The 14054-nt window shown below is 41.9% G+C and overlaps 2 protein-coding genes across 6 annotated transcripts in view; one reads left to right on the forward strand and one right to left on the reverse strand.

Annotated features, from left to right (window-relative positions):
• The window catches only part of PCOLCE2 (procollagen C-endopeptidase enhancer 2), a 155265-nt gene that overhangs the window by 13007 nt on the left and 128204 nt on the right, over positions 1 to 14054 (reverse strand). For 2 of the 5 annotated variants that reach the window (XM_036349838.1, XM_036349834.1), the window contains one exon: positions 12461 to 12973. The exons of 1 other annotated variant lie outside the window; for it this stretch is intronic. In XM_036349838.1, coding sequence (XP_036205731.1) covers positions 12843 to 12973 — 131 coding nt within the window. In that variant the 3' untranslated portion in view covers positions 12461 to 12842. Of the gene's footprint in view, positions 1 to 8269; positions 8754 to 12460; positions 12974 to 14054 lie in introns of those variants that run through there. 2 more of the 5 variants (XM_036349837.1, XM_036349836.1) reach the window with 2 other exon arrangements.
• LOC118676247 (transcription factor E2F6-like) lies at positions 8684 to 9506 on the forward strand. Its single transcript, XM_036349839.1, has one exon. It carries the CDS (start codon positions 8769 to 8771, stop codon positions 9486 to 9488), a length of 720 nt encoding a protein of 239 aa, XP_036205732.1. The 5' UTR covers positions 8684 to 8768; the 3' UTR covers positions 9489 to 9506.

Here is a 14054-nt window from a genome sequence, read left to right on the forward strand (position 1 = left end):
TGCAAGGCAATCCATGCGATCCGCTCTAGCTGACACTGCAGAGAGTAGCAGTGGAGTCATTCAACTTAGTTCTCTGCAAGCCATGGTCATCCACCAGGTGCAGTCAGATTTCCTCTATTTGCCACACCAAAGAACTATAGGGCCTACACATGCACCAGATGAACCTCACCTTCTCCAGCCTAACATTGTCTGTCCAATTTTTTCATGGCCCCCTGGGAGGCAACATTGTGGCACCTGGACTACTGGGGGGTAGGGTTGGGGGCAGGGGGCTTGGCAACAGTACAGCAGCATGATGTAGGTTGGACCCACTTCGCTCAGGGCACGGGCTTCATCACATGCATCCACAGGCAAAATTCACTTCTGTTGCTCATACATCTATTTATATTTGCATACCAGAGGCTTTTACTGGCTCCATACCTCCCAGGCCCACTGCCTTAGGCATTTTCTTACATACAGTCACAGGTCTCCTCATTCCCTGCTCTCACCATTTGACTTCCTTGTCTGCCAGCGAGCCGAACACTGCCAAGAGGGCGGGTGTGCTGCAGCCAGAATCAAATCTTTCATCAGCTGCTGGTAGTGGCAGCAGCGGCTAAGGGGCCACACAGTGGCCCTTGGGCTCCAGCGGAGGCCTCACTGCTGTGCAGAGCTTGGCTCTGTCTTTATCCTAAACACTAATTTGAAAGAATATACACAGTATTATTTACAACTAGAGGCCTGGTGCATGAAATTCATGCGGGGGGGGGGGGGGGGGGGGGGGTAGGGGGAGGGTGTCCCTCAGCCTGGCCTGCACCCTCTCCAATCTGGGATCCCTCTCACAATCCAGAACTGCTGGCTCCTAACAGCTCACCTGCCTGCCTGCCTGATCGCCCCCAACTGCCCTCCCCTACCACGATCTGCCTCCTCTGCTGGGCCCCACCTCTGCTGTGTGCATGGCAATCTTGTGACAGCCATCTTGTGATGATGTTAGGGCGTGATGCATGAGGCGTGATGACTACCTAGGCTATTATTAGTATAGATAACCAAGATTTGGAAGCAGTCCAAGTGTCCATCAGTTGATGAGTAGATAAGACAGCTATGGTACATTTACACAATGGAATACTACTGAGGCATAAAAAAGATAAATTTTACCCTTTGCAACAGCATGGATGGACCTGGAGAACATTATGCTAAGTGAAATAACCCAGTCAGAGAAAAATGAGATCCATATTATTTCACTCATATGTAGAATCTAATGAACAATCTGAACTAACAAACAAAATAGAGACAGACTTACAGATAGAGAGCAGGCAGACAGCTGGTGTATGTGAGGGGTGTTGAAGGGTGTGGAGGAATTGAGGGAAAAAAGAGAATCAACTCATGGACATGGACAACAATGTAGTGATTGTGAAATGATGTGGGTGGTGGAGGTGGAAGATGGTATAGAGGGAATAAGGAAAAAATAAAATAAAATAAAGAAATAAAAACATCTTTGGTGAGGATTAAAAGAGAATACATTAGAGATGTAACAGTTTTGCAAATGTATCAGAATAAAACAATGACTCTTTCTAAATGACAAAAAAAATACTTAAAATGACATGGTTATAGATCTTAACAAAATGCAATTGACAAAGAAATTTGCTTATTTTGTAACTAAGATTTTAAGATAATATTCAAAATTATAAATGAAAGTATATTAGACTAAGAAACCAATTAATTTGTTCCCCACTGTCAATTGTACCTGCGGCCTTTTCATTTGTCATTTGCATACCAGAATGACCCCTCGACATTACTATCTATCTATGTGCCTTTCTTATTTTTTAAAACTTATATTTATGTTGACAGTATTACAAATGTCCCCAATTTCCCCCCACTTTGTCCCTTCCACCCACCCCCTGTCCCGCCTTTCCCACACTAGTGTCTGTGCCCATGGGCTATGCATATATGCATATATACACTGAGTGGCCAGATTATTATGACCACCTGACGTTTGTAGGCAAATTAGCTGTAATTTCGCGCTGAAGTTGCTAGAGGGCCAGACCATTATAAATAGGGAAGCAGGTTGTTTACCACGACAGTAGAAGTGATTTTTTTCCTGAAGATATGGGTAAACAACGTGATTTAACAGCCTTTGAACATGGAATATATTTGAACGTGAGTGGCCAGATTATTATGACCACTCCATCAGTACTTCGTTGGGCCACCTTTTGGCTTCCATACTGTGGCAATTCTTCTTGGCATTGACTCCATGAGATCTTGAAAGGTGATGTGAGGAATCTGACACCATGCCTGATGAATAGCACTGTCCAGTTCTGTGAGACTTGATGGTTGTGGAACCAGCTGCCTGATGGCTCTTTTAACTTCATCCCACAAATGCTCAATTGGATTGAGATACGGTGATTGTGGGGGCCACCTAAGCAAGGTAAAGTCTCCCTCATGTTCTTGAAACCACTCCTGCACAATATGAGCACCGTGGCATGGCGCATTGTCTTGGAAGAAGCCATCTCCATTGGGATACGCCATCAACATGATAGGATGAACTTGATTAGCAATGATACTTAGGTATGTTGTGCTATTCAGACGTTGTTCCACATGAATTAAAGGGCCCAAATCATGCCAGGAAAACATGCCCCAAACCATAACACTGCCCCCACCAGCTTGAAGGTTTGAACTCATGCATATGGGGTGCATGCTTTCATGATGTTTCCGCCAAATTCTCACTCTGCCATCTGCATGATGCAACTGGAAACATGATTCATAGGACCACATGACTTTTTTCCAGTGCTCCACTGTGCAATCCTTGTGTTCCTGTGCGAATTGGAGACGTTTTATCTTGGTAACTGCAGACAGCAAAGGTGTTCGAACAGACTTTCGGCTTCCATATCCCATACAATGTAGTGTACGGCTAATTTGCCTACAAACATCAGGTGGTCATAATAATCTGGCCACTCACGTTCAAATATATCCCACGTTCAAAGGCTATTAAATCGTGTTGTCTACCCATATATTCAGAAAAAAAAAATCACTTCTACTGTCGTGGTAAACAACCTGCTTCCCTATTTATAATGGTCTGGCCCTCTAGCAACTTCAGCGCGAAATTACGGCTAATTTGCCTACAAACGTCAGGTGGTCATAGTAATCTGGCCACTCAGTGTATATCTTCTTTGGTTAATCTCTCCCCATCCCCTCCACACCTCTCCCAACTGAGATCCATCATACTGTTCCATGCATCCATGCCTCTGTGCCTATTTCCTTCATCGTTTTATTTTGTTCATTAGATTCCACTTACAAGTGAGATCATGTGATATTTATCTTTCTTTAACTGGCTTATTTTGCTTAGCATAATAATCTCCAGATCCACCCGTGGTATTGCAAAGGGTAAGAGCTCCTTTTTTACAGCTACATAGTATTCCATTGTGTAAATGTACCACAGCTATTTTATCCACTCATCTACTTTTTTTTTTTTTAATGTATTTTATTGATTTTTTACAGAGAGGAAGGGAGAGAGAGATAGAGAGTTAGAAACATCGATCAGCCGCCTCCTGCACATCTCCCACTGGGGGTGTGCCCGCAACCCAGGCACATGCCCTTGACCGGAATCGAACCTGGGACCTTTCAGTCCGCAGGCCGACGCTCCATCCACTGAGCCAAACCGGTTTTGGCCACTCATCTACTTTTAATTCCTTCCAGCATATTCTTGATGTCAGATATAGTATTCGTCATTTCTGACTGGTTCCTTGTTTATGCTTTTTGTTTCTTTTTGCATGCTACTGTAGTTCCCATTAAGTTACTTATAATTCTCAATAAGTTACTTGAGCATACCTATAACCATTACTTTAAACTCTATATCTGATAACTTGCTTACCTCCATTTCATTTAGCTCTTTTTTCCAGAGCTTCCTCCTTTCCTTTCATTTGGGGGTTGATTCTGTGTCTCCCTATTTTGTTGTCTCTTTGTGTTTGTTTCTATGTATTTGAACTATTATCCCTCACAGCCTTAGTGGGCTGGCCTTATGTAGTACCTGTCCTGTGGGACCTAGTGGTACAGACTCTTTGATCTTCTGAGCTGGATGCTCTACGAATGTCCCTTGTGTGGGCTATTTTGGCTCTTCTATTGTAGTTTGATCTTGTTGATGTTGTCCCATTCATGGGTGATTTCTCCCTCAGGTTGGCTGACTGTGAGGCTCAAACCTCACCATGTCATGTGAACTGTTGTGCACATGCTGACAGAACAAAACAAAAGAAGAAACAAATAAAAAGCATACAAAAGATCCTACAACAACAACAAAAACAACCACAAAAGAAAAGAAAATTAAGAAAGAGAAAAGAGAACAAAAATAATAAAAGAAAATAAAAATATATAAGAAGAAAAATGGGGAAGAAAATAGTATATCAAAGGAAAGAAGGGAGGGTATAAGAATAAAGAATAGGAAAGGGAAAATGGTATAAAAGAGGAAGGAAAAATTATGAAAAGGAAAAAAGAAGGAAAAAATAAGAAAAGGAAAAAGGAAGAGAAAGAACAAAAAATAGAGTAAGAAAAAGAAAGATTAAAATAAGAGATATGAAAGAAAAAAGATAAAATAATAAAGCAATAAAAAAGAAAAAAGAAATAAAATAATGCAAATGCAAACAAACGATAAAATATCTGAAGTTAGTTCCTCTTGGCAAAGTAGTGTCTCCTGGGACCTCCCTTTGGATCCTGCTCTTATGTTGACTAATGCTGACTGTTTTGTATGCCATTTCTGGACCTCCCTGTAGGGACTTTGGTGCTAGCCACTTTCAGAAGTTATCCACCCTTGGCTCTTGGCAACCTGTTTGAAGTTTCACACTATCCAGTTTGTGGCTGCCTCCACAAGGCTTGGCTGTGCACAGGAGGGGTCAAGCTGTGCTCTAGGCAAGGCTTATTAGCAGCATGGGGCCCAGAAGCTGGTCAGCAAATGTCCTAAGGCTCCTGGGGATCTGCCTCTGCCCACCTCCACCTACTGATGAGCTGCCAGACTTAGCCACCGAAAAGGCTGTTTCTGAAAGGGCTTTTGTTGGAAATGGGGGGATGCAACCTCTGGGTCTCCTGTGAGAGGAAGGTGCCATTCAGATTTCAGGGAAGATTTTGGGGTGGGTGTGTTCCCATGTCCCAGAACCACACATCTGAGTCTGTCCCAGAATATTTCTGACCTTGGCAAGACAGAGACCCTCATATGCAGTCTGGTGGGGTCTGCTGGAAGCCAGGAATTTCTATTAGGTCTCCAGTGAGAAGGAAGCACCAGTCAGGTTCCAGGGACAGTGGGGAGAATGGCCCTACCCCAAAGCTAGTCACTGATACCCCCTGAGACTGCCCTTTGCTGCTGCTTCCTCAGCAGGGGTCGAGGTGCAGAGTAGAGCAAGTGGGATTCTTGAGGGTGGGGTGAGCTATATCTCTGAGTGGGGGGTACTTGCCTTTCCCCTGGTTGTTGATACTGGAAGGGACTTGCCCCTCTCAGGAAACATAGCTACTGTGATAAGGGATGGGGAGTGACTGAGTGCAGGTCTCCTGGCTATCTCTCCCACCTACCCAACTCCCCCCCCCCCCCCCTCCACTGAAGCCTCAGGTGAGTTGCTGCAAACAAAAATCCCATGCTCTGCTGTTTTTTGCAGATGGCTTTATCTCCAACAGACTCCTTCTCTCCCTAGAGATAGAAGCCCTGCCCCCTTTCCTGGCTGGATGCTGCATGGGCTGCTGTTCTTGGCTCTGGTACTCCGAGCTGGGGAGCCCAGCCTGGAGTCCAGGCCTTGCTCCTTTCAGGGAAACACCCCCGAAACTGAGATGTCTCTCCTCATCCTCAGCCTGCTGCCCATGGGAGCTGGGCCAGGCCTTCTCAAGAGCCCACCCTTCCCACCAGTTTTGAGGTGGTTTCTGCCCTTCCTTGTTAAACGTCTCCTCTTCAGCAAGTCTTCAGTTGGTAATTCAGAGTGAATGTTACCCAATTATTTTTATTTCCAGTTTGGTTCTGGGAGGAGGTACAAGGAAGATCCACCTACTCCACTACCACCTTGAAACCCTCTCTTTCTTATCCCCCCCCCCCCCATTTCCCATTTTGAGTATTCCTCCTCCAATGTCTTTTCTTCCTGTAATATCTCTGTCCCTTTCTTTTATCCTTTTTCACCTTTTTTTTCATGTCCTCAGTTCTTTCTCTTTTTGCTTCTTTCCTCTACACAATTCTGCAACTTGCACAAACCCTCTGAAACACACACAAACCCTTAACAACTCACACAATCCTTCTGCAGCTTTCTTAGTCTCCCTTAATTTGTTTCTTTTAAACTCATTTAGAAATAACCAACTTTATCTCCAACTGCCATGGCTCAGTAGTTGAGCATCGATCTAATCACAGTTTGATTCCTGGTCAGGGCACATACTCAGGTTGTGGGCTCAATCCCCAGTATGACTCTCTTTCATCACTGATGTTTCTATCTTTCTCTCCCCCTCCCTTCCTCTCTGAAAACAATAAAAATATATTAAAAAATAAACCAACCTCAGAACAACCTACTTTCAATTCTATATTACCAAAACCATATGCTTTTTTCCAACTTAATTAGAATTGTTAATTCTTAGAAACCTTAATTTTTAGTGACAACTAAAATTAAGTAATTAGCATTCTTTAGATTTGCAATTTATGAATATATTTCATACCTTTCAGAAACAGTTTTTTTCTATTGGCAAATACACTTTCATTTTTTAAGACACAAAACAAAATAACATAAATTCTTTTTTGTAAACACAGGCCAAACAAACATATTTTATGTTAATATCTGTAAAAGGCATCAATTAAACTTAAATTACCCATTTGGATTCTTGGTGATTGCTGTACTGCTTTTTTTTTTTTTTTTACTGTATCTTTTTTTTTTTTTTTTTTTTTTTTTTTTTTAGTGTTCTCAAAAGTGAGCTGGGGTCGTTGGCAATTTCTAAGGAGGCTGGAGAAGAGGCAGGGGGAGATATCAGGCTCTGCCACTTGAATTTAAAAGTACCACATTTTTCTCTTACATTGAGGTGGGACAGTGGCTCCTGATGTTTTCACAGCCTTTACAGAGTTTTGAGGTGGCATTAATTTCCACATTGTTCCCCAGGCCACAGCAGCTACTGGGTTTCCAGGAGGAGGATTTAGGGTATTTAAAAGACTTATTTCCTCACTGTTTTCTTTTTGAGTTTTACTGTGTGGGAAGGGAGTGAGACCCTTTCCCCCTCTTTGAACCATCAATTTAGATCTTGCTGAGTAGAATTCTTATGCTGTAACAACATGTAAACTTGGATATAAATGACCTTATTCTATTTACTAGACCTTTGGCAAGACAATTCTGTGCTACAATAAAAGATCATCTTTTTCTTGGTCATTGGCTCATCAACATAGTTGGACCAATTGGCCAGAATGGGCTACCACTGGGCACTGATGCCAAGCCCCTCCCCCACATGTGTAAGAGTCAAGGGTTACATATAAAATAACAATTAGACAAACAGGAAGGAGCAAGCAACTATATAGCAATATGATTTCTATGCAAATTTCTCTAAGTGATAATATCACAAATTAAAAACACAACTATTAAGACACCCACAAGATTTAGGCAATAATAAAAGCAAACAGCTGAAACCGGTTTGGCTCAGTGGATAGAGCGTCAGCCTGCGGACTGAGAGGTCCCAGGTTCCATTCCGGTGGAGGGCATGTACCTGGGTTGCGGGCACATCCCCAATGGGGGATGTGCAGGAGGCAGCTGATCGATGTTTCTCTCTCATCGATGTTTCTAACTCTCTCTCTCTCCCTTCCTCTCTGTGAAAAATCAATAAAATATATTTAAAAAAAAAAAAGCAAACAATAGCCCCCAAATCCATATACCAAAACCAAAAGAGTGTTCCAACCAAAACCCACACAGAGGAACCGGGATTTTTCTTCGTCACTGAGCAGTGCCAACTGCTGAGCTGCGCCTACTGATTCCAATGGAATCCCAAGAAGCAGGGCTAGGGCTCCTAGTCATGTACACTAGGGACTTTACCCAGGTTGGGCTCATCAACCCACCAACAACCCATTCCTTCCCCCAACTGGATGTAGCAGGCAGTAAACACCAAGAAAGAGTGAAAGACAGGCCCCGAGTAAAATCACTAGGGACTCCGAAGCGTCAGTCAGCCACGGGCAGTCTGGGAAACTCCCTCTCAAGTCCAGGAACTTACTGGGGCTCCTGCTTGTTCTTGGCTGGCTTGCCAAAACTGTAACCCAAACCAAGGTTCATCTAAAAGCCAAACTCATGAGGCAGGTGCTGTTGAAAAAGGAAAGAGGTTTATTTAAGTGCTAGTCACTTGAGAAGATGGTGGACTCTGGTCCAAAGCCCGTCTTAGCATCTCAGTGCAGTCAGGGGGTTTTATAGGGAGGGAGAGGGAAAGCAGAACAAAAACATCGCTCCAGTAGCACAATCAGTTAGCGTGCGGTACTTATAAGCAGAACAAAAACATCAATGGAAGGGGGTTGGAAAGTTTTCCATGGGCACTGGGGGCAGCGGGGAGTCGCGGGTGACCCTGCTCGCCTCCAGCCCGCGCGGTACCTCCGCAGCCGTGGGCAGTGTGCCTGGGAGCAGTCCGCGGCGCTGCTCCAGCTGGGCTCCGGGGACGACGCGTGGGGGCGGCGGCCAGCCGGACCAGGGGAAGGCGCGGGCAGCATGAGTCAGCAGGGGCCGGCTGGCAAGCTGCCCAGCGAGCTCGTGGACCCAGCGGAGGAGACGGTGCGCCGCCGGTGCTGAGACCCCATCAACGTGGAGGGCCTGCTGCCATCAAAAATAATGATTAATTTAGAAGATAATGTACAGTATGTGTCCATGAGAAAAACTCTAAAAGTGAAGACACCTCGGTTTGATGTATCACTGGTTTATTTAACTCGGAAATTTATGGATCTTGTCAGAAATGCTCCTGGGGGTAGTCTTGACTTAAACAAGGTTGCAACAAAACTGGGAGTACGGAAACGAAGAGTATATGACATCACCAATGTCTTAGATGGGATCGACCTGGTTGAAAACAAATCTAAGAACCACATTCGATGGATAGGATCCGATCTCAACAATTTCGGAGCAGTGTCCCGACAGAAGAAGCTGCGGAAGGAGCTGTCCGACCTGTCGGCCATGGAAGAGGCTCTGGACGAGTTGATTAAGGATTGTGCTCAGCAGCTGTTAGAGTTAACGGATGACAAAGACAATGAAAGGTTCGCGTATGTGACGTACCAAGACATCCATAGCATCCGAGCCTTCCACGAGCAGATTGTCATTGCAGTGAGAGCTCCGGCAGAGACCAGACTGGACGTCCCAGCCCCCAGAGAAGATTCCATCACGGTGCACATACGGAGCACCAAGGGGCCCATCGACATCTACCTGTGTGAAGTGGAGCAGGGTCGCTCCGGCAGGAAGGGCTCTGAAGGGGCAGGACCCTCGGCACCTAAGCAAAGCGAACACTCAAAGAAGCCCGACAAAGAAGAAAATTCTCCACAGCAAAGTGAAGTGAGTGACTGACGGGATTTGAGCCCGTGTGTTGAGTGGCTTTGGAGCGTCGCGTGGATGATTACGCATCGAGTTTGATCCCCAGCGATCAGTCACTGTGAAGTCCCCCTCAGTCAGTGGCAGCACAAGGCCAGTAGTGTCTTTGAGTGGCTCACTACTTAGATTCCGGGATTATTATGGTTTCCACATTCAGAAGCAACTCTTTTTTATAACTCACTGCTTTTTGTCAGTAACCTAGATATCCTGCCTGCTGAAATCCCTTCCTCAAAGAGCATCACTAACCCCGAAACGGTCGGTCCTGCGTGGACTCTGCCCTCCCTTCAAGGATCATGTGTCGTCATCACAAAAGCAGTTGCCTTATGCGAGTTCACGTCTGCATTAGCTGCTGCGCAGTGGGTGGGCGTGCACACGCCATTTAAATGTGATGTCTGTATATATCTGTATAATGCTTAGATCGCTTATGTGTGTCTCAGTGAGTCTCTTCGCCACTGTATAGCCAAAATAATGTATATATGGAAATTAACAGATTCTCTAACTTCTGTGGTATCTGTAACTTATTAGCATCCTCTGAACTTAAAGATCATGGGTTTAATGAAAGAGTTTCAGTATGATTCCCAGTGGTGGAATGGGGTCCAGGTGACCTACAGCTACTGTGTCTGAGCAGACCGGTGGCATGCCCCATGCCTTCAGGGACAAGTGTGTAGATACCATCACGTAGTGGCTTAATGAGTGAGACAGGAATTCGATGATGTGACAGCTGGAAGCTATTCTAAGCTTTTTGCCATCAGGTTTGTGATGTTTCTGTGTGCAGCCTTGCTCCTCGCTCAGATGGATGCATTTAGGCATTAGTTGTCCCTGGCCCTCTCTCCCGCTCCAGCCCTTTCTCCAAGTACCTAGCTATGTCTACCTCACTGGTAAATCACTTACCACCCTGTGCCTCAGCTCACTGAGTTACCATGAGACTATGAGCTCCTGGAGGGACTCTGTCCTAATTAGTGCTATGCCCAGAGCCTTGCATGATGCCTGCACATAAATGTGCTACGTCACTGAACAAACCAGTGAGTGAGTGGATTGTAAAATCAGACTAAACGTATGTGGCTTGTCTGCCATACAGGACCTTAGGAGCATCATTCAGACTTATTGACACAAAATGGTTCAGAATGTCTTATTGCCTTTTAAGATTGCCTGTAACACCTGTAGGTAGGTCCTGCTTTCAGTCCTAAATTGTTTTCTTGTCCTTTTTCACTTCTTTTCTTGCTTAATCTTGTCAGTTTTGCCAATTATATTAGTCATTTTAGAGAAGCAATTTTTGGCTTTGTTCATTTTCTCCATTGTTTAGGATTACTATTTTACTCAATTTCTGTTCTTATGCTTATTTCCTCCTATCTTTTAAAAGTTTATTCTGTTGCTATTTTACTAACTTCCTATTTGTATAATTTACAAATTATTTTTCACCCTTTTTAAAAAAATGCAAATATTTAAGTTTATAAATTTTAAAGTGTTATTTGAGCTACATTCCACACATTTGAAAATTTTTAAATTTAGCATTTTTATTATTGTTCAATTTTTAATATTTTGGTTTTACATTATAATTTCCATTTGATCATGAGTTATTTAAAAGCACATATCTCAATTTCCAATACCATTTTTCTTATCTTTTTTACTATTGTTTTCTTTTATTAATTTCTAATTATCCCTTGTTGTTGAAGGGTGCCTGTACCTTACCAGTTCTTTGAAATGTGTTGGGATTTGTTTCACAGTGCAGTAAGTAGCGAGTTTTGAAACTGTTCTAACCATCAGGTGAATCTAGGTAACTGTGTGGCTCACATCACCTATATTTTTGTGTCTTTTTTTTTTCCTTTTAAATCTGTCCATTACTGAGAAAAAAATGTTAAAGTCTCCACAATGATGATAAACTTGTCAATTTCCATTTATACAACACCAGATTTAGTTATTTTTAAGGATGTTATTAGCTGCATGTAAGTAACTGTTATATCTCCTTGTAATCTTCATCTTGAATAATGCCTTAAAGTCTATTTTTTCTAATATTAATAAAGCCACATCAGTTTTGTTAATATTTTCCTGGTATAGTTTTCTTCTTCTACCCATTTCTCTTCAACTTTTCTGCGACCTTATGTTTTAGGTATGTTTCAAATAACATATACTTGGATTTTCACTCCAAAGAATATTTCCCTTGTTTCTAAAACTTTGCTTTTACTATAGAAGACCTTGTGACTCAAGTCTTTGTTCATCCCTAATACTCTTTCTACTTTCTTTGGATAGGGGTGGCTGCCCCTTTTCCACAGCTCTTGGAGGGCAACCTCCTGAGGGCTGCCAGCCACACCCACTGCAGGTACAGTGACATTTTAAGCAGCCTTGTGCAAATAATGGGAAGTCACTTCCAATTCTTCCACTACTAAGTGAAAATAGATTTCTCAAAGAAAGAGTGCATCCTAGCAGACAGCCTGATCCAGTTAACTGGGAATGAACAGGATGGGGGTGTCAGGCTCACTTCTAATTTCAAGTCATATAAAATGACCAATTATGATTTAGGCTACAAAAACCAAGGACTGAACTCTGTAAGTCAGGATAAGCAGGCTTTCCTCTGGGTCAATGAGGGTCCCTTTTAATGGCAGGGAAGGCACTGGGTTTGCAATTCGGACTTCCAAGCTTGATCGCCTGCTCTGTCTTGTGTGAGATGTGTGTTTGGACAAGTCACTAAATATACCTGAGCTTCAATTTCTATCACAAAATAAAGGCATTGAATTGAATTGCTAAGGGACACCATTTGAGCGCTAAGGTATTCTGGTTCTGTAGGGAAGAATTATAGTGTGTTTATATTACTGGATCCATCTGGCCCCCGATATTCTCAAAATATTGTCTTTTAGCAAAGGGTAAATTGTTACAAAGACAGCCTTCTAGGTAAATTGCAGGGAATATTCTTTTTTACAGTGTCCCACTTTATATAAAAGTAGTACCATGGCTGTTACATAATCATTTAAAAATATTTTATTAAGCATCGATTTAAAAATGCAAGAAAGGAATATAACATCTTGAAGCAAATATTGCACTTATAAAAATCTCCTTTTACATCTTCACAAAACTATTTTTAAAATACCCCTTTACAGGCATGTATAAATTAACTGCTTTCAACAGTCACCGCTCAATGCCATTAGGTTCCTGTCACTGCACTACAATATCTGCTTCTCTTGATGCAAGCATGGAACTTCCATCACACCTACCTCTGTGAAGAGTCAATCTTTCTGAATATTCAATATTTAATGTCATAAGATTGTTTTTATAGTGAGAAAAATAGATCTTTCAAAGGCAATATCAGAATGAAGCTTAAATGGACACAGTTCACTGTTAACATTGCTTGTTTTCCAAGGCATTCAGGAACTTCTGATTCTTGGTCTTCAACATCATGACAAAGCTGTTGGGCATGATTTTGCCTCGCCCATCTTCACCCACTTGGCCCATAATAATGTAATTTTGACCTAAGAGATAAAGAATATGTTAATTTTTTTCTCTGTGGTGCTAAAAATAACGAATATAAGCTAATTTTTTCTCTACGTGTGCTTGTTTGAAACAATTTAGACTATAATTTTTACCATAAATTGGTGCTGAATTTTATCAAATGCTTTTTCTGCATCTATGGATATGATCATGTGATTTTATCCTTTAATCTATTTATTTGGTTTATCATGTTTATTGTTTATATGCAATGTTGTACCAACCTTGCATCCCAATAATAAGTCCCACTTGATCATGATGTATGATCTTTTTAATGTAATGCTATATTCGGTTTCCTAATATTTTGTTGAGGATTTTAGCATCTATGTTATACAGGAATGTTGGGCTATAATTGTCTTTCTTTCTTGTATCTTTATCTGGTTTTGGAGTTAGGATAATGCTGGCCTTGTAAAAAGAGGATAGGTATTCTTTGAATGTTTGGTAAATTCACTTGTAAAGCCATTTGGCCAGGCTTTTTATTGTTGAAAGTTTTTTTTTTTTTTTTTTAAATTATGATTACTGCTTCAATTTCACTAGTTGTAATCTGTCCTGATTTAGTTTTGGAAGGTTGTATGTTCCTAGGAATTTATCCATTTCTTCCAGATTATTGGCATATAGTTGTAATATTTTTTTACAATCCTTTGTATATATTTGGTGTCCGTTGCTACTTCTCCTGTTTCATTTCTGATTTTATTTATTTGGTCCTCTCTCTTTTTTTCTTGAGTCTGGTTAAAGGTTTATCAATCTTGTTTACCTTTCCAAAAAATTAGCTCTTGGCCTCATTAATGTTTTATATTATATTTTTAGACTGTATTTCATTTATTTCTGCTCTGGTCTTTATTATTTCCTTCCGTCTACTCACTCTGGGCTTTGTTCTTTTTCCAGTTTCTTTAAGTGTAAAGTTAGATCGTTTATTAGAGATTTTTCATATTTCTTTTGAAATGCTTGCAATGCTATGAATTTCACTCTCAGAGCTGCTATCCCAGTGTTCCACAGATTTTTGGGTAGTTATGTTCTCATTTTCATTTGTTTCAAGGTGTCTTTTGATTTCTTCCCTAATCTCCT

Source organism: Myotis myotis, unplaced genomic scaffold (genome assembly GCF_014108235.1).
Source record: "Myotis myotis isolate mMyoMyo1 unplaced genomic scaffold, mMyoMyo1.p scaffold_m19_p_2, whole genome shotgun sequence".
In the NCBI taxonomy this organism is placed as follows: Eukaryota; Metazoa; Chordata; class Mammalia; order Chiroptera; family Vespertilionidae; genus Myotis; species Myotis myotis.

What these genes read in the sequence shown, in the direction of transcription:
- LOC118676247 (XM_036349839.1), top strand. Translation starts at nt 8,769, where the DNA reads ATGATTAATTTAGAAGATAATGTACAGTATGTGTCCATGAGAAAAACT.